We start from the raw sequence: 22226 nt of genomic DNA, 5'->3' as shown, positions 1-22226 counted from the left end.
AGTGGGGTTTTTTTACTCATTGTCTTCGCAGTTGCAGAGAAATCTTTTTAACAGTTTGAAAATAATTTAGGTTGCTGCATCAATTTGGGTTTTTTCATGTTTATAATTTACTTAAGTTTTTGAACATGGTTGAAATGTGAGATGACTTGAATACATGAATAAAGATGAAGTCCAAGACTTGTGTACTTAAAGGTGATATTGTTATTTATAGGCTGCTTGCCATAGCTTTATAAGTGTAGTTGCAGATTAACTCATTGTAGATTTTGCTGTGAATCTTCTACTTTACAAGATAACCCATTTATTGAGAATGAAAATTTTCCCCTTCTGTTTTTTGTTTTCCTTTGATTCAAAGTAATTATACAATTTGGTTAATGTCTCCAAGTTCTCTCACATTTCATGACAGAAAAAAGTAATACCTCACATACATTTGTTTACTCATTAGGCAACTAGTGTCTTAGTTTAATTTGTGTGACTTTTTAAATTTTTTGGAGTTTTTTCTTATATTTTCCTACAGAATGAATAAACTCCTGATCAAGTTTTCTTTCAGGTTTCTTAAAGTTTTTGTAGCCACTGAATTTTCTACTGCAGTGATGTATTCCTTAATAAGTAAATAAAATTGTTGAACTGTGAGTCACCAAAACGTATTTCGTCAGTATGACCTCTTTATATATCTTCATGCTGACAGCTTATTTATGTGAAAATGCCTCCTGTTACTTTGCTTTCATTTCTGTTCCTAAGAGTTTGTATCAAAAATGCCTCTGTACTGCATGTCTTAAAATGAGAAGTACCTTTGTGATTCTTTTTGGGTTTTTAGGGTGCCTAAGTATCAATGAAGGATGTAATATTTGTAACTTGTTTCTCATATTTTGGTTTTGATTTTTGAGCTGTATAATTGACATGGCACGACACTTAGAGACAGCATAATGTCAGAAAAGGCAGTGGTTAATAATTCATCTTTCATTGGTTGAGGGTTTGTGTTTTTTGTTTGTTTGGGTTTTCTAGTGCTTGTATAATCCATGCAAAAATGATTTGTGGGCAATTTGATTTAGAGAATATTTTCAGATCCCTGGCTGAATGGAAATTGTCCAACAACTCAGTAGTAGGTTAAGTGTTGGGGTAATGGAGTTTTGGAAAGCTAAGTCCACTGAATGTTATGAGAAGTAGAAGGATTTCATGGTGACTTGTCCATTGTGGAGTGGGAATTGGAGACTTTTATGTAATCTCACAAAGATTTCTGCATAATGCAGCATCTACAGTATGAATGCAAGGTCTGAATGCATTCTGTTTCTTTTTAATACTTAACATTAACTATATTCTCTCCCTGCCTCTTGTTTTTTCTTTCTTAAAGGTTGCAACAAACTTTCTTGTAAGGACGTACCTGTACCATCACGGATGAATACTTTCTACCTTTCCATGACAGTAAAGTAACTGGAAGGTTCAGTCAGCAGGTATTTCCCTGCCTTTTCCAACTCCTCAGGGTGGATATTTTTGCGATGCCTCCAAGCAGAGTCTGCAATCCTTTCGTTTGTGTTTGAGGTGTGAACAGCCTCTGTAAGGTCTGCTAAAAGGATAAGGAGGAACCTCTATGGGTAACTCTTGGCTGGAAACAATTACTGGTCAACCATGGTAAAACTTGCCAACCCTCTTTATACGGAGTGGATTCTAGAAGCTATACAAAAAGTTAAAAAGCAAAAGCAAAGGCCTTCTGAAGAGAGAATATGTCATGCTGTTTGTGCTTCCCATGGATTAGATAAGAAGACTGTTTCGGAACAGCTGGAACTTAGTGTTCAAGATGGTTCTATTCTTAAAGTTACTAACAAAGGTCTTGCATCCTACAAGGACCCAGATAATCCTGGACGGTTTTCATGTGTTAAACCTGGCACTATTCCTAAATCTGTTAAGGGATCTAGAGGAGCTTGTAATGAGCTTCGTAATGTGGATTGGAATAAACTCTTGAGAAGAGCAATTGAAGGGCTTCAAGAGCCTAATGGCTCCTCCCTAAAAAACATAGAGAAGTATTTGAGAAGTCAAAATGACTTAGCAAGTATTTTCAACAATCCTGCCTTTCAGCAGAGGTTGCGCCTGGGGGCCAAACGTGCTGTGAACAATGGGAGGTTACTGAAGGATGGTCCTCAGTACAGAGTGAATTATGGCAGTTTGGAAAGCAAAGGAGCTCCAAAATACTCCAGCACCTTCCCAGCTTCTCTTCCACCTGTCAGCCTTCTACCCCATGAAAAAGACCAGGTAAGTCTGAAAAACGAGCTAATGCAGTAATGCAAAAATTACTCTTGTTATTCTTTGTTTATTTACCTAATGCAAAAATAGTATTTCTCCTTTTGCTTTATTTATCCATTTAAATGTATATAAGTGAGGATGCATGTCCAAGATCCATGCAGAATCAGTTCTGGTAAATGAAGTTGACTTAACTCCCTATGTCTTGTGGTTCTGCATTGGATAGTTTGCTCTGTGGATTTTTGATAGATGAACAGAGCAGCAGGGAAGAGTACAGCTGTATGCTCTGTTGTAGGTGTGAGATTGTTCTGTCTTTCCTGGCAGACTGGCGTAGCTGAAATCTGCAGTGTAATTTGACTGTGGCCTTTTACCTTCATTTTCTACCTGGATATACTGATTTTCTTGTGAATGTGAATCTGAAATGGGACTGGTAGGACTTGTGATGTTTAAGGCTGTTGGAATTATTATTTTTAAAGGTATTTGTATCATTAGCTTTAAAATTGTTAGCTTTAGAATTACAATTAATATGAACTGTAGTTAATTAAAATATTCTAGTAAGAGGAGTGAAGGTTTTTAGAGTGACGATTTAAGCTCAGCTGCAGGATTCTCCTCCTGTTTCAGTTTTGTTAGACTACCTACGTGGGTTTATTTTTGCTATTACTTGTGTCTTGTTTTAAAGTTAATTGTTTACAGAGTTTAAGCCCTGAGGGAGAAAGGGCTATCAATTAGTATTTTGTTTATGAAAGGATAATGTCAAAGACATGTCTGCAGGCATTCTTTGATCATTTCCTATTTTGTGTGGTGAAGTGTGTTTGGAATTTTCAATGTACTTCAGGGGAAAAAAAGTTACCTGTTGTAGTCCAGTTGGCTTACTTAAAATACCTGGAAGTTTGTGGTTTATTTTTCTCCACCTCCCCTTTTCCCCCCTTCTGAGTGGTCAAGTTTAATGGCAGTTGTTTTAGACATGAAATAATCCAGACAGCTTGTAGAGGTGCTATCAGTGTCTCCTAGAAACTGCATGATGGCTTTCACTTGTCTTTTTCCTTTGGCTGATTGTTAGATGCTGGAGGGTGCTGAGTATAAAGTGCTTGTGTTAGAATTATTGAGTGAGGTCTGTGAGAACAGTTGTTTATGGAACTGTCAGAGGTGACACTACCAAGGTCAGTTGTTGTGGCTTGATTTTTGTGAGCTTCCCTAAATAGATGTTAAATATCATTGCTTTTATATATGGATATCCATCTCTCCATTGGAATTCTTGGATATTTGAGGGATTCATGGGGCTTCATGCTCCATAATCAGAATGGAAATTCAGAAGTGCTGCATACTGTGCAATTACTGCTGTAGCCATAAATATTTAATTACTTGTAGTGGTAAAGCTGTATAAGTACTTTCAGAGTTTCTGCTGTAATTCTGACACTGTAATGGCATGAGAAATTTGAAGGCTGGAGTACTGAGCAACAAAAGCAACATGAATTCCATGGAAACAAAAATCTCCCTTGTTAGGCTACCTACTGGGACTGGCACCCATTGCAAGGAATGTTAGTTGGGTCACAGTGCTGAAAAAGTCATTACTGCCACATTAAAATACTGGTATAAGGATAAATCTGTCTTCTAGAAGTTAGCCAAACAAATCTGTTCTCTAGCAAGTGCTTTGGCAAGAAATAAGCTTTCATTTGGGTGCCTCAAAATTAGCAGTGTGACTTGCGTGTTTAAAAACTGTTCAACATACGTGTTTTTGCATGACAAAAATAGTTTTGATGTGAGGTTGGTGAATCAGTAGTTGCATATTAGTGTAGTGCACTGTTTAGTTGTACTAGTTGTGGCCCAGGTTACGGGGTAAATATATACAGACTTGTTGAAAATACATGATTTTTGCTGTTTGTCAATCTGCATAGCTTTAAATACTCTTAAGGGACAGTTTTGAAAGTAACTGTAAATAGATTGTCCCTGTTACTGGGATGTGACTCCATCTTCATTTGAAATTGATGTTAATTCTGGAATAAGAAAAATGACACTGTTAGGCTGTTTTTACTGGAAATATTTAAGTGACAATATGGGGCATGTCAAGATTATTTATTGAAATTTATACAATAAATGTATCCAACTGGCATCTCTTGGGAATGACTAGTTCTTGAAGAGGTTAAGTATTTTAAAGTTTTTGTCTCTTTCTCTAGCTAGTGCAAGTAACATATGATTCTTTTGTATGGCTAATTTTGTATGTTTGGGGTTTTTTTTGTTTTCAAGTATTAGAGGTGAAGTTCTAGTATCTCTTCTGTTGACTTTGCTTGAGGAGAAGGACAAATGGAAGGATGTGCAGAAGAAATCTGTTTTGATGACTGTGGAAGCTTGAGTAATTTTGATTGTTTTTCTTTCTTAATGCATAATTAGCATGTCATCGAGATGAGACAGTTAAAGGATTTGGTACACTGGAAGTGCATCAGAGGTCTCTCTTTGTCCATCTGATCACTCACACTCATAGTACCAAAGGCAGACTCTGAACCTTTCTTCCTGAGGGAAAGGTGATCAGAAGAGATATAATATGACCTGTGTGGGGGAGGGTGGTTGTGTTGCTTTGGGGCTTTTTGGTTTTGGGATTTTTATTTTTGTTTGTTTTCACCACCCACCCAAAGCATCAGAGTATGTAGTGCACTGAGAAGATAAATACTGTTGCTGTGCAGTGCCACTGAAGTTAGTTTTGCAGAGCTGGAGCCTTGACTCCGTGACAGGAGTGTTGAACGTTCTGCATTCTGTGGAGTACTTGGAACAGGGAGCTGGAAATACTAAATCTTTCTCTTAGTGGTGATGATATGGAGCTGCTTTTCTTGTCTCTGTATTAACTGGGTGATCCATTTCAGCTAGAATAGTCCTCTTGTTTCATTGTATATAGAAGTAGCTGCAGTTAGTTACAGCAATATAGCTTGATTTACCATGTTTCCTCCTGTTATCCACAGGCCTGGAAGAAAGCATTTGTGTAAAAATGGTATGTTTCCTTCAAGTGTTATTCTGACTCTCCTGGATTTGGGCAAAGGTATGTCAGCTCTGAGTTACAGCAAGAGGAAGCAAGCAGTGCAGCTGTTGAAATCTTTTTGCTCCATCCCTCTCCATTCCCTAGTATGTGTGGAGGTTGCTTTTCCACCTCTGTATGAAGAGATACAAGTACAAGGCTTATGGTAGGACAGGTTCTGTTGGAAGGCCAGTAGCTATCAGCAGGTATAGTGTCTAGGCTGTACATCATAAATGTAACGAGTAGTATAAATTGTATTTCAAAAGGGCTTTCCAGTTATCCGAAGTATTCTGGTGGTTACATGGAGGTATTTTTTATTTCCTAAATCCCCCCCTGCCCTCAAAACCCCCCTCAAACAAAGAAACAAAAAACCCCAGAAAAGCACACAGACAAGAAAGCAGAATAAGAATTAATTTTGTTGTGTCAATTTGATCTCGTGCACTTCACTATATTGCGGTGCATAGCTAAACATTGTAACTGCTCTTATGTGCTCTTCCTTATGTTCAGAGTATCTTGCATAGATGTCTTCTCTCTCACTTCACACCTTTTCTCACCCAGCATTTTCTGAAAAGGGCTGTATCAGTATGTTAACCAGAAAATGCGGTGTAAAAACTCGTTACATAGTAGAGAAGGGTGTGAACAGGGAGGAAAATTGAGTGATACTTAGCTTTTCAATAAGCATTTGAAGATTAAAAAAAACTTCTGAAAATGCAGCAAAGTGGTATTTAAAAGTCATGGTTAATTTTAAAAAGGGTGTTTAATTTATCTGTAATGGCATCAGTTGTAGAAAGGCAGTTTTGCTTGTGTTTTCTGAGTGTGGGCTGTATTGCTTCCTGTTTTCCTTGTCACTTGGATAGCCACTAGGAAGGTTCTACAGTTTGGGAACCCCATGTAACCTACTAGATCTTAGGAATTAGCCATCTTCTGAGCACACATGCCATGTGACTGTAAACTCAAAGACACAGATGTTTGTAGGCTGTAGGCAGCACTTTATTTGCTTATGTTTAAACATAATCTAGAAGGATAAATCCAACTTTAAAAGGTGAAGAGGCAGTGGCCATTGTAACATTTTCAGAGGGCTTTAGGAATGTGTAGTGTACCTCAGTAGTTATGTCTCTGTGTTCAGAATAATTAGTACTTAGAAAATAGCAGTTCAAATGGAGATGGCTTGATCTTGGTTCTCTTGAACACTCTCTTGAACAGCTCAGCAACTGTGGTTTCCATCTGATTCTTGGCATGAAAATTTTTATTAATCCCTCTTTCACTTTCAGTTTGTCTTTCTAAGCTGACTTTCATGCAAACCCGAACTTGTTTTATTAATTTTTTTATACCCTGAACTCCTATCTAATTTTGTTTTCACTGGCCTACGTACATTTAGCTTTTCAAAGTGTAACTTGGCATGGGTTGAATTTCAGTTTTCTGGTATGTAGCTTGTGCCAGTGCAGACACTGGGTGTTCCTCCTTCTGTCTTTCAGGCAAAGGGCCAATCTATAGCGAATTGCTTTTTTGGCATCCAGGCTCCTCCTTGCTCAGTTTTTCAGCTTCCTGCCTTCCTGTGGGTAGGCAGCAAGACACTGTTGGTTGAGACTTCTAGTTGCCTCTGTCCTCTAGACTTTCCTAGAAAAGGGAGGCAGAAAGGATTTGCTGCTCAATGTATCTTGCAGACTTAGGCGTAAGGGGGTATTTTTAATGCTGAACTTTGGGAGCTGGCTCTACATGGTGTCTGAGCACCAGAATACAGTGATGGGGAAGTTTCTGCAAGAGAAACTCAGACACAACCTGAGTTTCTCTCCTCAAAACATCTTCATGATGCCAAAAAACTGACGAATGTTAGCGTTACTTGACAAACAGTAAGTCTAATATTTGTGCTTCTTATTATCTCAATAAAAGATACTTTTATTTCTTGGAATGGTGGCCTGCACCTTTCTGTGTATAGCTCTTGTCCTAGAAGTTCTGGGATGATTGCTAGACTCTGCTGCTCTCAGGGATTTTTTTTTGCTATCCCTGTAGCTTCTGAAATGCTAAAGGTACCAACTCCATGCACAAACCAGGTGAACACTTGGAAATGGATCTTGTTAACACCTGAGATACTGGAGCTTACCAGAAATTGAATAATGACTTACCCCATCTTTTGGGCACTTAAAATTAAAAGGGAAAAGTCTTGTCATCCCATATTGTGAAGAAACAGCTCATGCCACTCTATAGGTGGATATATCTGGCTCTGGAGGTTTTTATGTGTTGTACAATTCAGCCCATTTGGATCAAGCCAAGAAGCATGCTTGTGAAAGTTTTCTTGAATTGTATGGTGTGAAGTAAGTTAAATACTGCTGTTTCCTGAGTTAGATTGGTCTACTCTTTCATAAGGCAGGGCAGAGGTTAGTTTTCAATGTCTGATGTGAGTTAGTTTCTGCAAACAGGTCATCTGTTTGCAGTATCCTGTAGAACCATGAGAGAAGACCCTACTGATTCTTTTTTTCCCCAGAGCTGGATATTCTGAACATAGTTTTGCATGGTGTGCATGGTTCTTGTTTACTGCAAGGAGTGATTCCAAACCTTATACTGCAAACTGTTTAATTGTAAGGCTTGCTAAAATTTGATTCTTTTGGTAGTTTCCATTAAAAATTAATTGGTGTGATGTTCTGCAGTAAATCCTGTATTGAAACTGTCCACAGTGAGTTAAAGAAATCCTGTGTAGATCCAGCACTTTTATTCATCTATGCTATTGTCTGTGAAATCTTCTGTCTTAACTGGGAGTGACATTTGATCCCTAAACTGCAGTTAGAGGTTTTACTCTTTGCATTTTTCCTCCCAGTCTAATTTCAAGTCATAGGACTTTATGGAAGGAGTTGCTGTTGTGCAGTGGAACATCAGTATTAGGGCTCAGATGGTGGCTGTAGAATTTTGAGCGTGATGCACATCAAATCAGGCATCACTTAGTTCAGAGATCCACTGCTGTCCTTTGTGGTTACCTGATAAGAGACAAATCAACTTTTAAACTAATGTGACTTCCTTCAGTTGCAAAATCACTTGTGTGTGTTTGTGGTTGTTTTTCCCGATCTACTCATCGAGGAAAATTATTACTGGTGTCCCACAGATTTTTCTGTGGCTTTTTTTTCTTCTCTGTTCTTTGTGAAGAGGTCAAAGTTTTGAATTTGCAGGCACGGACAGCCTTCTTGTAAAGAATGCTGTGACCTTTAACAGGGATATCTGTGTAGGCAACTCCAGGGCTGCTGCACTTAGTTCTAGGTTTGTGTGGATTACTGGGACTTCAGTTTGTGCTGTAGATAAGATATTACATAAGGAAAAGTTTCTTGGGGTGAGGGAAACTGTAGACTTGTAAATTGTTTACTCCTGTGTTTTGTCTCTGCAATACTATCTACATGTGTGCAGCAATTTTTTCATTCTCAAGTATTTTGAGTTTAGCAGGACAGTCCCATTTATCTCCCGTTGTGGTTGGGGTGGTAGTCCAGCAGTTGCCAACTAATGCAGTACTAGGTAGTGTAGGCTTCAGACTTCTGGTTTTAATTGCAACAGGACTCGGGCACAGGAGAAAAGCTGTATATGATCTCAGCAGAGGTGTCTGGGAGGCATAGCTGATGTTCCTTCATCTAGGAAAAATCCTTAGCTTAAGCTGTGATAAGTTTGCCACACATTTTTCACATGCTCTCCAGGAGTTAATTTCATTACTGGTGGCATTTTGAAGTTGGCTTCAACTTCACATCTGTTTTTTCCAAAATGGTGCAGATGACTGACTGTAGTTTTAAGAAATAATTTTTATGTCATGTCCGTGTATCCGTGGCAACACTAACTAGCAGTGTTTACATTTGGCTCAATAAAAGACAAATGTCAGTGGCACCCGTGTTTCAGGCATTGAGTACAGGCAGTTCTCAACTAACAAATATGTAAAATCATGGAATTGTTTAGGGTGGAAAAGACCTCTAAGATCATGGAGTCCAACTGTTAACCTAGTGCTGCCATGTTCACCATTAAACCATGTTCCCTAATGCCACATCCACACGTTTTGTGAACGCTTCCAGAAATGGTGATTCTAACACTTCCCTGGGCAGCAGGGAAGGGAGTATAGTGGAAATTGTCATAGATGTGTGGGACTGTTGTGTTAAAGCACCTCTGCCAGCACTATATGTTGAGTGATCGTAGTGATGGAGTCTACTATTTCTCAGGTGGCAAAAAAAAAATGCCACAGGTTGCATCAAGGGAAGTTGCAGATAGATGAAGGAAAAAATCCTTTAAAATGAGGATGGAGAGACATGGAACAGGAACTTGGTAGTGCCTGTGGAATCTCCATTCTCAGAGGTGGTCATAGCTTGACTAGGCAAGGCCCTGGAACACTTGAGTCTGGTCTTGTTGAATGGTATGTTGGGTACATGCTCCAGAGTTCTCTCCCAGCCCAGAGTATTCTATTTTAACTTGGGATTGAAAAGTTTTTTGCTGCTTCAAACTGTTGGCTAATAAAACAGAAAGTATAGTTTCTTAATGCAAGACTATGATGGTGATTTGCAGACAGCTGCATCAAACAGCCAAAGTGTAAGCTAAAGATGTTTTAAGAAAGGTGGAAACTTCACCTGGGAAAAACATTGCTGGAGAATTCAGTGTGTTTATTCTGGTGGTTTGTTTTGCTGTGAGTTTTTGATTTTGTTGTGGTTTTTGTTTTGGTTTTTGAGTTTCTGTTTTGTTTGGTGTTGTTGTTTGTTTAGGTCGTGGGGGGGGGGGTTTGTTGTTGTTAAAGTTTGTTTCATAGATGCATTTGGTGTGTGTTGCTTTAAGAAAAGTGAACATCCTGAACTGCTTTTTTGAGACTCCCTGAAATCAGAAAAAATAAGAACTTTTAGCTTTATATATCAGACTCAGAAGGCTGGGTCTAAAGCCTGCTAGGGTTTATTTAAGTTCCACCATTATGATGTGTGGATACCTTATGTGGTGCTGCTTGGAGAACTGTTGTCCTTTATATTGATCTGTAAAAATGTGAGTAATGCCTAACTTGCAAGTACTGTGGAATTCTCTAAAATGCTTAGGATTAGTGGATAATGAGCAGTAGTCAGCAAAGATGTTATACAAAAGTACAGTTAAAGGGTGATGAAAAAGTCAGTGTTTGAGCCTGAAAAGATTCTTAAGACCACAGTAATCTCTGTTTTAATTACTGAATTTAATAGTAGCTAGTTAAGTTCTGTGCTTTTGAAGGCTGCTATCCCTCCTTTCTGTTCCAGATTTAAAAGATACTCATCTTTGATTTCCTACTTAATTTTTCTGTTTTGACCTCTGAACACTACTATACCTGCTGTAGGAGTCAATCTAAACAAGAATATATTACTGACAGAGGAAGAGAACAGTGCATTGATTCCTGCAAATAAGTATTTGGTTATCAGTCAGTTTATAAATATAAACATGGAGGTTATTGTAATAAACAATGGGGTTATATATAAACATGGTATTTTCTGATCTGAATATTTTTGTTCTGCCTTGAACTGTCCAGCTCTCTTCCCTTTCGTCTTTATCCAGGTGTGAAAACTGAATGTCACTCAAAACTTGTTAATGCTATTTTACAAATATTAATCCTCTTTAGTATTGGAAAATTGTATAGTAAAAACAACGTCTAGTTATTATTACGTATTTGGCATGGATTCTGCTGATCTAGCACAGTAGCATTTCAGATTTATACATGTTTACTGAAGGTCTAAAAACTACAGATAAACCGGTCAAGAAATGACTAGAGAAAACCATTCACAGGGTAGGTTCTCACATTAGCAGCATGTTCCAAGTGCATATAAAATGGTCAGTTACTGTGCTTGAATGTGTGTATGTTTAACTACCTGAAAAAGTACTGGAGCTCACCCTCTCTTAGAAACCAGTGACTTGTTCAATGACTAATTCATAGAATTTCTCTTGCTGGATCACTTGACATGCTTGTCTGCTGTTGCTGGAGGAAGGAAATTGTTGGTACTTACGTCCAATAATTTCTGGGCTTTGCTACTTGGAGTTCATGTGACGATGGGCAGTTGTTTTCACTTTGTGAATTTGTGCACTGTATTTAAAAACCAGTGAGAAGCTGCTCGTCTTGCAGGCCTGTTTTTGGCTTTTCAGTAGAGGGTTGCAGAAGTCTTTTCTGATCCGAACATGAGATGGATGCTAGGAGTCTTTTATTTGGAATAATAAACCACTGGAGGAATCTTCCTCTGTGTTCCAAACTTCCTGTAGTGCTCTGAATTCAAAATGATACCTCAATTCTGCATGTGAATTTAAGGAAATAAACGTGGCTTCTATTCAGCCCAGGATTGACAGATTTTGTTTTATGTCTTCTAGAAGATACTAGTGATGAAGGGGCATGTATTGGAATTTTTTTTTTGGTACCTCTCTTTACCATTGACATCTCTGCCTTCTTAAGTAACATTTCCAACATGTTTATTGAGCACCTTCAGCCTGTTATGGAAAAGGTAATGATAATTTTCAGGGTTAGACTAGAAGTAAAACTGACTTATCTGTTCTTATGTTAATAAACCTGCTGGAATTGACTTAATTTGAGAAAACTATTCTGGCAGCTGGAACCTCTATTCTGCCAAAAAAAGCTGGATGTTCAGACCTTGTGGTATGAACATGTCATATAATTTTCTGTATGTAATTTTAAACAAAACTGCCCATAATCTGCTAACATTAGCCAGAATATGAGGGATTTCTATTGTTTCTTTCTCAGTATTGTCTTTGGATGTATTTTGAAGAGACCTCTGAACAACTTGAGTTCTAGAGAAGAACGTCTAATATAGCTGGGGACAAGCTTTTTCCATTTCCTGATCTCTGTCTGGTGGTAAAATTTTAATTTACATGATGTTTTGCTAAAACAAGAGAATTTCTAATTTTATTATAGCTTTTATATGGAATTTACTTGTAAAGATTAATGCCTTAAAATTTTCTATTTGCTTCTGTGTAGCAGGGGAGGGAATCATAATATGAATAGTTTTAGTAGCTAAGTAGTTTTAACTTTGAATCCCTTATTTTGCTTTTCCCATCAAAAATACTTACCTTAGTGTTTAGAAGACTTGTGTCTTAGCTTTCAGTTTCTGACAGTGGCCTTAATAGGAAATTGTTTCCTCTCCTCACTACACATGCATTTTTACTTCCCGGTTACTGATATCACTGTGAGGCCAGCAGCTTTAAATAAAGTTAGCTTTTGTCTTTTATGTGCATAGCCATAATGACTCCCATTGTTGTTGCTTTCTTAAGCGATGACAACTTGACTTTTTTTTTTTTTTCATTCAAAGTATATATTTAATAGATTTTACCAATTAGAGAAGACATCTGTTTGGAGATCAGTAGCAATCAAAATCACTTATGAAGAAATTGTTGGCTCGTGATGCATCTAAAATATTTCTGGAAGTTCAGCTTCTTTTAGCTGTTGCTAAGAGATAGATTTTCATTGACATGAGTGATGTAAGGACATGTCAGCATGCTACCAGTTGTTTTATAGGCAGTTTAGCCCTGCCGCCTTGCAGATGGTTGGAAAACCCTCGGTAGTGGGTAAATGTGTGCTGATTATCTCATTGAATTAAGGTAACCCTTTGTCACTCAGTGAATTCTGCAGACCAGGCACTGAGCAGCTGCTCTACTGTTGAATTCTGGATTTGGTGAATACAAGGACTGTGCTAAAGGGTGTTTAGTCCTGTTCCAGGTACTGAGCATTGGACCACTGTAAGAATTTTTTTATTTAATACTACCTTTGCTGTGTTAATAATCAGAACAATCTGGTAAGACAGTATCTTCAACATTTTAACAAAACTGTGTTTTTCAACTTCATTGTCACCACATGTTCATTGATACTTTCAAATTTTGAATACTTTCAAATTTTGAAAGCTCTGCCTTTCTATAAGTGGTGCCAAGGGGAATAACTCTTGTTTCTGCCTGATAAGGCTTGCCTGAAATGCATTTTAATTAATCTGAATGATTATCAAGTTCATAAACACATTTATTTTTGATTACATTTATGAATGTGCACCTAATCTATGGGAGTATATTTAAAGGTCATAGTTCACTGTCATGTTAAAGCTTCTGTTTAAACTTGTTTCTCCATCCTTTAGAAAACAAATTATTAGGCAGTATTTTATTAAAGACTGTTTTCAAGATTTGAAGTATTTAGTTTCTAGAATGATTTTTGAAAGGAATTGGGGAAGGAATTAGAGAATTCCCCAGACGGTGCTTGAAATACTTGAATTGCAGAAAGTGAAAATACTGCAGGACAGTTAGTGTTTATAGACTTTCAAAAAACAGTTAAGGTCTTCAAATGAGTGTAGTTTTGTCCAAGAAAATTTTGTTTTGTAAGCACCTGAAAGGTGAGTTGTTCTGAGAATAATTCAGTTGCTTCAGAAATACAATGGATAAAATATAAAGGGAATAAGGTGTTGTTATAGCAGCTATGTATAAAGGTGTATGCTTGTATACCATGTGTATAGAAGGGAGTAATATACACTCTTTGGTAACATCATAATGGATTGTAGACTTAACATATCTTATAGAGAATTGCTTTCTCAAGGCATTATGGTCCTTCAAGGAGATTTAAAAACAGATTAGAAGTAACTGTGTTTGGTATTACAGTACCTCTTTTTTCCAAGGTAAGAGTAAAAAAGAAAAGAAATAAAGGTCTATGTGTAAGGGTCACAGTCTAATGTATGTTATAGAAAAATGTTTGAGATCCAGTTTAGGTTCATCTTCCCTGCTCTAGTTCAGTGAAACTTTGACTTCATTCTTGCAACTGTGGGGGATTAATTTTTTTTTCCAAATATATAGTGTTTTAATGGATTCTTATGCTTCCTCTCAACCAACATCACATACTGATTAGGCTTCTGCCAGTAAACAGTTGCCCATCTTCCATGCTGTTTCTATTGAAACTATATTGTTCAAAAACTAGAAAGTCTAGTTTGACTGTAGTGAAAAAGCTGACTAAAAATCAATATTTGGACTATAGAATTTAGAAATGAATCTATGTTGAATGAATTTTATTTGTTACAGAAAGCTACAGTTTTACACGATGGGATATGATATTCTCAAGAAATCTTTGCAGGAAGCCCAGGAGCTGAAGTGGTATTTCTGCAGCAGAGAAAACACAGTGAAATGATAGACCTTTGAAATAATGAAAAAAAAAAAGGAAATTACTTAATTTGCTTAATTTGTTTCTTTATCCCCAGTATATTTTTTCCCTAATAATCAAATTGATTTCCATTTCTGAATAGTGTTAAAACACTTAGCAGAATACATTCCATCATAAATGTTTGAAATAGCTGCTCAGACTGAAGAAATCACTCTGTTCTTGTATGTAATGGAATTGTTAATGCATTTTTTCCCCCCCTCACCTTCTGGTTTACTGAAATGCTGACTTCTAACTCCAGTGTATTTCCAATAATTCCTCTCTATTTCTGTTGAGTATCTAACAGCTTTCTTTTGTGACCTGGTTCATGCTTTGAAAGTTAATTGTATAAAAATCTGAGATATCACCATAGATAAATATCTTTAGAAAATGGTCATCTTAGCACCTGTGAGATTTCCCCATGTTAAAACTAACTATTGCAGAATAGTATATATGAAAATTAAGTCTTTCATCTCTTAGCAACCTTTCCTAGGTTATACTGGGTGACTAAGGTAAAGTGATATTAATGCTTTCTTCAGGCAAATCAGACCAAAGTAATGGCTCCTGCAGTGTTGTCTGTCAGTTGAGGGCCTGTGGTCTCACTGGAGATAAGGATGAAGGTAAGGCAGCCTGTGTGTACAGCTTCCAGTGTCACAGTTGAAATGACAGCTTATGACACAGCCTTAGTTCCAGCACTACTGTTTCCTGGTGCTGTTACAGTCTGGCCCAAAATGGCACAGATAAGCACTGTGCATACTTGTTACAACTTGGAGAGTTTCAGTTGCATGATCTACCAGTCCTGTTTTTAAGTCCTGTGATAGAGTGCTTGCTTTTGGGTAGCTTTTTAATAAAATAAAATATTGCAAAATGCCACAGCTGGAGAAAAAAAACCCTGACTTCATAATACTGAATGTAAACAGTTTCCTTAGAAGGGGTTTCACTAGGAGGAGGTACTACAGGGAATATTGTATATTGCCTTATTATATCACTCCTCATTCAAAATGAGCTGTTAGACTATAAAGCCAGTAAGAGACTAATGAAATTCTTATTTGGGGCTGATTAGCAAAGGTACAGTGACAAGTGTTTTGATACAAGCAAAACAGCAGTAGGGAAGCATGATTTAGAACTGCATTTCAAACTAAGACAGCAGCTCTTGCTTGTAAAGAGCTTTGTGAAGGTGCATTTCTTCTCCTGTAGTAGGTTGATATGTTGACTTCTGTATAGAAGTGAAAATACCAGTTTTCCTAAGTTTTTAAAATAGTTCTACAAGACAGTAATATTTACATTTTATTTGCAGTTTTAATTTATTTGTATTCACAAACCAGTAAAAAATTAGTCTACAAAAATATCGTTACTAGTAGATCTTTTAAATTCCATCACAGGTCTATTTGATACAGATTATACTTGCCATAAGCACTTACTCTCTTTGTGGCTATTACCAAGGAACAGAGGATTAGTATTTATGCTCACTGCTTGGTTTTTTGTTTTTTTAGATGTGGGTGTCCATGTACTTTTTTCAGGCTTGTTCAAGAGTAGCGTAATCTAGAAAAAATAACCCACTTAATGAAAATAATAGCAAAACACAGAGGTTTGGTTTTTTTTTTAAATATATTTTATGCTGACATGGCAGAAGTGAGTTGAAGGTATTTTTTGAGAATGGTGTTGGTTGTTTAGTCTCATTAGTGTATAGCTTGAGTGAAAAGCTATAGTAAATACTTTATTAGCAGCTTCCATGAAGGGTACTGACAAGTATTCTATCAAAGTGAGAGTCAGGAGCATATAATCTATATACAACCAGTTCATATGACATATAATTTAGCTACATTCTCTGTAGCTGGTAATACAAAATTACCAGTTTGTATTGAGACTTTATACTTCTGAGGTGATATCAGTATCAGTGGAAACAATATACTGTGATTTTTTTTTTTTTGTTACTTTTGCAGTTGCTTCGAATGCTTCTCCAGTGTTAATTAGGATGTCATTAATACAAATACCACAAGTGATAGAAGAGGCCCAACTATTGTGTCAAGATGGACAGATTTCTTTCTTCTCAATTTGTGACTGCTTAAGGAACTTGAAGCCGAACAGTATTTATTTCTTTGTACAGCTGTTGCTGACTTTTCCCATGAGGGAACCTTTGCTGATAAGATCTTAATATAGCTTTTGTGGTTTGACTGCTCATGATTAGGGGAAGGAAAAAGCCAACACTGATTTGAGTTTACCATTGTGGTATAGAACACAGTACAGCTCATGCTGTTTCCTGTCATGTCATAATCTTTATTAGGTTCTTTTGCAGAGTTCAATATTTTAATATTTAGCCCACAATAATTCGGGAAATTGGGAAGCATACATAGGAAGTGTTAGACTGCTCAGCTGCTGAAGGAGGAAACAGTGCTCTCTTTTTCACCTGTTTCACTGGCATTAGCTTTTTCCACCCACCTACATGCGCTCCATCATCAGTTCACACAGGTTAAAAAAATAGCTGGTTTGAGGCTCTGACTACATGTGTGTATGTCTTGAGTGAAGTGGAATTGACTAAAAAAAATACAGGGATAATGTGCTTTTTAAGTTTCCAAAGTTTTGGGAAGGGACTGATGAGTGCTGTCCAGTGGTATTTTGTGCTGCAGGATCTGCAGTGGTAGTAGCACAGGTGAGGCTTTAGAATAGGTCTAGCTAATGTGTCAGCTCAAGAGCTCAAGCTTTTGTAGCTGGATTAAAATGATCTTTCTTTGATCGTAGGTTGTAACACTGGATTAAATTCTGCCCAAGTTAAATAGATAATCCATTAGAGTAGAATCAGAAGACCGAGTGGATTCAGTGAAGACAGTTTTTTAGAGCTTAATTTAATGCTTAATTATTCTGACTCAGGAGAAGATTCTGTCTTGAGAGATATCATGGGGATGCTCTATTTGAGGGTGGAAAGGTTCTTACCTAGATTACAGGAAAGAGCTCTTCTGCAAACAAATAAAAAAAGATGGAGTTATGTTAATAGCACGTTTCTTGGAATTGAGTAGCCTGATTCATGCTGCATAAGCATTTCTTTAGTACTGTAGTTTTTTTCTGTTTAATGTGCCTGATGTAAGAAGATCCTAACTCTCCTTCAGGATATAACAAGTCAAAAAGTAACCTTTCCTAATACAGGACCATGCTATCCTCAACTTTAGTTACCAATATACATTAGTTAAGATCATATACACTTAGCTTAGAATTCATTTTGTGGTCACTGATTACAGGACTCTGAAGACTAGCCTCACTAGCTGTCTGATCCGTGTCTAAAGAATACATTTTTCTTAAGGTTGTTTTGTTTGAATTTTTGTCTTGAACACAAGTATTCAAATATTTTTAATGGAGTGCTCTGAACTCCCCATTTTGTTACTAACATTGCACCACAAAGGTCAGTTTGTTCCTCCTAAGTCAGAGCATACTGAAATTGTAGTGCCATGTAATTAAAGTACTTCTTTTGCTGTAAGGCTTTGCTGCGGGTTTGCTTTTGTGTTTGTAGCAGATTAACACAAATGTGTCATAACTGATACACTGGAATGATTTATGTTAAGTGATAAAATATTGGGCTGGAAGGAAAGGATGATGAGCTCATTTATACTGCTGTGCTATTGCATCTTGTGGCCATCCTCTAGAATTTGGATGAGGTATCTGCCTTGATTTTTGAAGTCTTCCTGAATTTGGTCAGTACAGATTTTCATGTGCAAGATCCATAGTGACCATAAGTATTTGCATTCTTCTGTGGGTTGAAAACCTGCATTATCTTTAATGGTGTAAAACAGGAATGCCAGATCAAGACTTAAATGCGGAGCACAAGTTTTGAGGTGGCATCTTCTCTCCTTCCCTCTTTTCCCTTAGCCCATGGCTCATATAGCTTCATTTGAATGATGCTTCAGACAGTGCAATCACACCAGCAGATGCTTGAGACAGCTTTTCAACTGCCATCAGTACTGGTGGGCATCTATGTGTGACAGCTTCTGGAGATGTTTGGCTAGTGTGTTATCCTTGATAAAATACATTCTCTCTGGAGGAAAATGTCCTCAGTGCTAGCAGGTTTTTCTATCCTGGCTGTTGGGATTGACAAGTGACACATGTTAAAAGGGCAACAACTTTTGGCAAAAGGCAGAATCTTTTGTCTCCTAACCAGAAGCAGCTTTGTTGCTTTTTGTTGTGTTTTGGGGTTGGTTTTTTTGTTTTTGTTGTTGTTCCTAGTAATACGAAGAAAAATATTTGAAATTGTCTGAAATTCCAAGCCTTCGTGAATATACCTGATGTGAAAATGGTGTTAACACAACCTTAAGTCCACAGCAAAAAGCTGTATTATGCAGTGAACGGGTGATGTTCATTAAATTCCAAGCCGAGTATGGGAAAAGAAACCCCAAAATGTAAAAGGAGTGTAATTTACTTTTATGCTATAGAATAAAGGGTAGAAGTGAAGGGGTAAAAAATACTACCTTCCTATGAAAGTTGTCTTCAGTGTGTATGCACAGCAGTATACAAACTGTTGGATTTCCAAAAGCATGTTTTTCTCTTTGCTTTTTTACTTTGTAGGGATAAATGCCACTGCACAGTACAGTTGCAGGCTGTTGAGTCCTGTCTCTTCTGTATTCTCTTTTGATTAATGAATCATCAGATTTATTAGTGGTCATTGAGACTATTCTTGATATGTGTTGAGGGCCAATAAGAAAGGGCTTCTTGACTTTAAGACTTTCAGGCATTTTATGCTAAACAAGATACAGGTGTTTTCCCAGATCTTAATGTTCTTGGATATAGATTTTTCAGAAACAGATGAAAACATCTCAGCATTTCTCATGACTATTTGAAATTAAGTACTTACTGAATCGTCTGTTGTCTTCCATGCCTACACTGCAGGGGACTGCCATTTCAAGCTGTTTGGGTAGAAGAAATTCTAAGAACGCGCATTTCAGGTTTTCCCAGAAGTATTTAGGAGGATCTAGCATGTTGGTCACAGAGATTTGAGTCAGCCAGGACACTTCCTGCTCTCCATTGGTCCAGGATGGTATCTGGCATGGCTGGACTTCCAGAACCTCTATCTGCATGTCTCATTCACAGCTGTAATCAAAAGTAAATGTAGTCATTTCTAGTACTAGAGGTAAATGAATCTTCAACTGCCTTTCAGTCTCTAAGTAATGAGTCTAATCTATTGCAATAAAAGCTCTACCAGTCAATGAGTGTGGTACTTTAAGTAATTCTGTGGTCTAAATCTAATTACTGTACAGTGCTTTTTAAATCAAACTTTTACTGTCTGCAGGGCAAAGCATCTTAAGCCTTGTCAAACTTAAACTGTACATTGTGTGGAATTTTTTTAGGAGTGATAACTATGATCCTGTCATGTGCAATATGTTCTGTATTTACAAGAGAAGAATTGCAGCTGTTGAAGTTGGTCAATTATATAGGAAATAATGGGATCAACTGTACTGGGATGCCAGAAAATAATTGAGTGTGTAAATGAGAGCCAGACTCAGTAGTCTGTGACATCATACAGTGAAGGCAAGGTTTTAATGATAAACTAGGTACTAATTATGAAGCTTTTTCTGTGCTACAAATTAGCTAATTTATAGACTGCCAGCACCTGAAGAAGGAAGTCTCTTAGGGCCAGAGGCTTGTGTATTATAACATATTTATTGGTTTGATAACAACTGTATTGCATTATCTGTCCAATTTAACCAGGAAGTATTTTTCTTATCATTTAACTGTAAATCTCAAGAGAAGAAAACTGTAGAATGTGATTTTACATCCTAATGCCACTTAGCAGTAGCAATCAGGAATTGATGCAAATAAGTTTTAAACAGCTGCCAGGGAAGAGAATTTTCTTTCCTTCTCAGAAGTGATTTTTATATGCCTTGAGGTACTCTGCTTTTAACGTATTCATACACAAATATATGTGTACAAAATGTTCTATTTGCACCACCCTTATTTATACAGGGATTTACCAACCTTATTGTCTTGTGAAGACTGACAGACTTTGATTTTAAAAACAGAAAAATGAGGTGCAAGTTTGAGTGAGGATGGAAGGGAAAAACAGAAGGCTGCAGAGAATGAAAGAAAAGTGAATGAAGAAAATACTATCTTCTTTAAACTTTGTAATGGTAATGTTTGTTACTGAGAGCAGCTTCCTTTCTGCAAGCACTGTCAGCCATTTAGCAGTGTTGAGGTTTTTTCACTTATTTTTTCAAGTTAGTTGAGTAACTTGATGATAGCTGCAGCCAGCTGCAGATACTTGGGCCAGAAGATGCAGGGTTGCTGTAAAAAATGTTGTGGCACCATGTCCAGCTGCAGTTGTTACTGATATGCGGCCTCACCTCAAGTCCTGTGAGCAGTTTTGGACACCACAGTGTAAGAAAGATATTAAGCCATTAGAGAGTGTCCAAAGGAGGGCAATGAAGATGGTGAAGGGCCTGGAGGGGAAGCTGTATGAGGAGCAGCTGAGGGCACTTGGTCTGTTCAGCCTGGAGAAGACTGAGGGGAGACATTTCAGTCTACATCTTCCTCTTGAGGGGAAGAGGAGGGGCAGGCACTGATCTCTTCACTTTTGTGACCAGTGACAGGACCCGAGGACATGTCCTGAAGTTGTGTCAGGGGAGGTTTAGGTTGGATATGAGGAAAAGGTTCTTCGTGCAGAGGGTGGTGAGCACTGAAACAGGCTCCCCAGGGGAGTGGTCACAGCACCAAGCCTGGCAGACTTCAAGAAGTATTTGGGCAACACTCTCAGGCACATGAGGGTGATTCTTGGGGTGTCCTGTGTGGGGCCAGGAGTTGGACTTCAATCCTTGTGGGTCCTTTCCAACTCAGCATATTCTATGATTCTATGTTTGGCATTGTGAAATCGCTGGCAAAATTGTTCTGGGACCTGTAGTGTTCATTTTCAGCTCTCCTGTGAGGTAATTTTATGACAAAGTCATGTGAGGGGTGTGAGAAACTCAGTAGTACAGCCATTCAGGTGGTTGTGGGTTCTTCTTTTAGTTGTAAGAACTTAAAGAGTGATCTTTGCTTGCTTAGTGCTCGTTTATGGAATAAGTCATAGTCACCTGAACATGACTTAAATAACCCTGTGATGTTTGTTTTTGAAGGTGGGCAGGGATTTCTTGGTACTTGAATCCCAATTCAGAGCTTGGAAACACAAAGGTCTATCAGACTAAGCCTTATGGAAGGTTAAAGGTGGTGAGGAGTGCAAACTATTTATGTCTTTCTCTATTTTAGTCTAGTATTCGTAATTACATGAATATTACTTGTTTACCTGGAACACCTTGATTATTCTGCTGGTTAGAGTGATAGAGAATTAGCTGATGCTCTGCACACTCACTAAGAACTCAGTTGTCACTCACTAAGAACTTGGTGCTTCATAGAAATCCTGTGATAATAGGTGAAGATCATAAGAAACCAGCTCTGATCATCAGCTTACCAACTGCTGCTTTTCCTTCACCTTCACATGTATTTTTTGCAATAAAACCTTGCATGTACTGAATTGTCCCTTTGGAATAATCAAGCCTTTAGAGATTTTTATATTCCTTGCAGAACTACTCCTTGGTTTTTTGGTCTATCTTAAGGACTTTAAATTCCAAAATTAATCTGCTACTATCCTGGCTTGTTGACAGCAAGTCTTCATCATATGTCTCCTGTGTGCCATGTTCATCAGAATTGGAGCATTCCCCATGGAACAGCCATGGCCTTGCTGTTGTAGTTACTACTGCAAGACAGGGAGTAAGGCTGGAAGGTGGTGTCTCTGCCTTCAGGCTGTAACAAAGCAGTTTGCTGTTGTGCAAACTGCTTTTCAGACTTCTGCTGATGAAAACAGTGCTACAAAGCTGCAAGGATCAGGATGTACTTTTCTCACTGGTGTGT

The 22226-nt window shown here is 37.7% G+C and overlaps 1 protein-coding gene across 5 annotated transcripts in view; it reads left to right on the top strand.

Annotated features, from left to right (window-relative positions):
* Positions 1 to 22226, top strand: part of KAT6B (lysine acetyltransferase 6B) — a 108313-nt gene that overhangs the window by 6035 nt on the left and 80052 nt on the right. For all 5 annotated transcript variants that reach the window (XM_018068997.2, XM_008924314.3, XM_029958540.1 and 2 more), the window contains exon 2: positions 1349 to 2244. In XM_018068997.2, coding sequence (XP_017924486.1) covers positions 1624 to 2244 — 621 coding nt within the window. In that variant the 5' untranslated portion in view covers positions 1349 to 1623. The remainder of the gene's footprint in view (positions 1 to 1348; positions 2245 to 22226) is intronic.

This window comes from Manacus vitellinus, unplaced genomic scaffold (assembly GCF_001715985.3).
Source record: "Manacus vitellinus isolate BGI_N305 unplaced genomic scaffold, ASM171598v3 scaffold_15_pilon, whole genome shotgun sequence".
NCBI classification, from domain to species: domain Eukaryota; kingdom Metazoa; phylum Chordata; class Aves; order Passeriformes; family Pipridae; genus Manacus; species Manacus vitellinus.
This window is presented reverse-complemented; position numbering and strand designations above follow the sequence as displayed.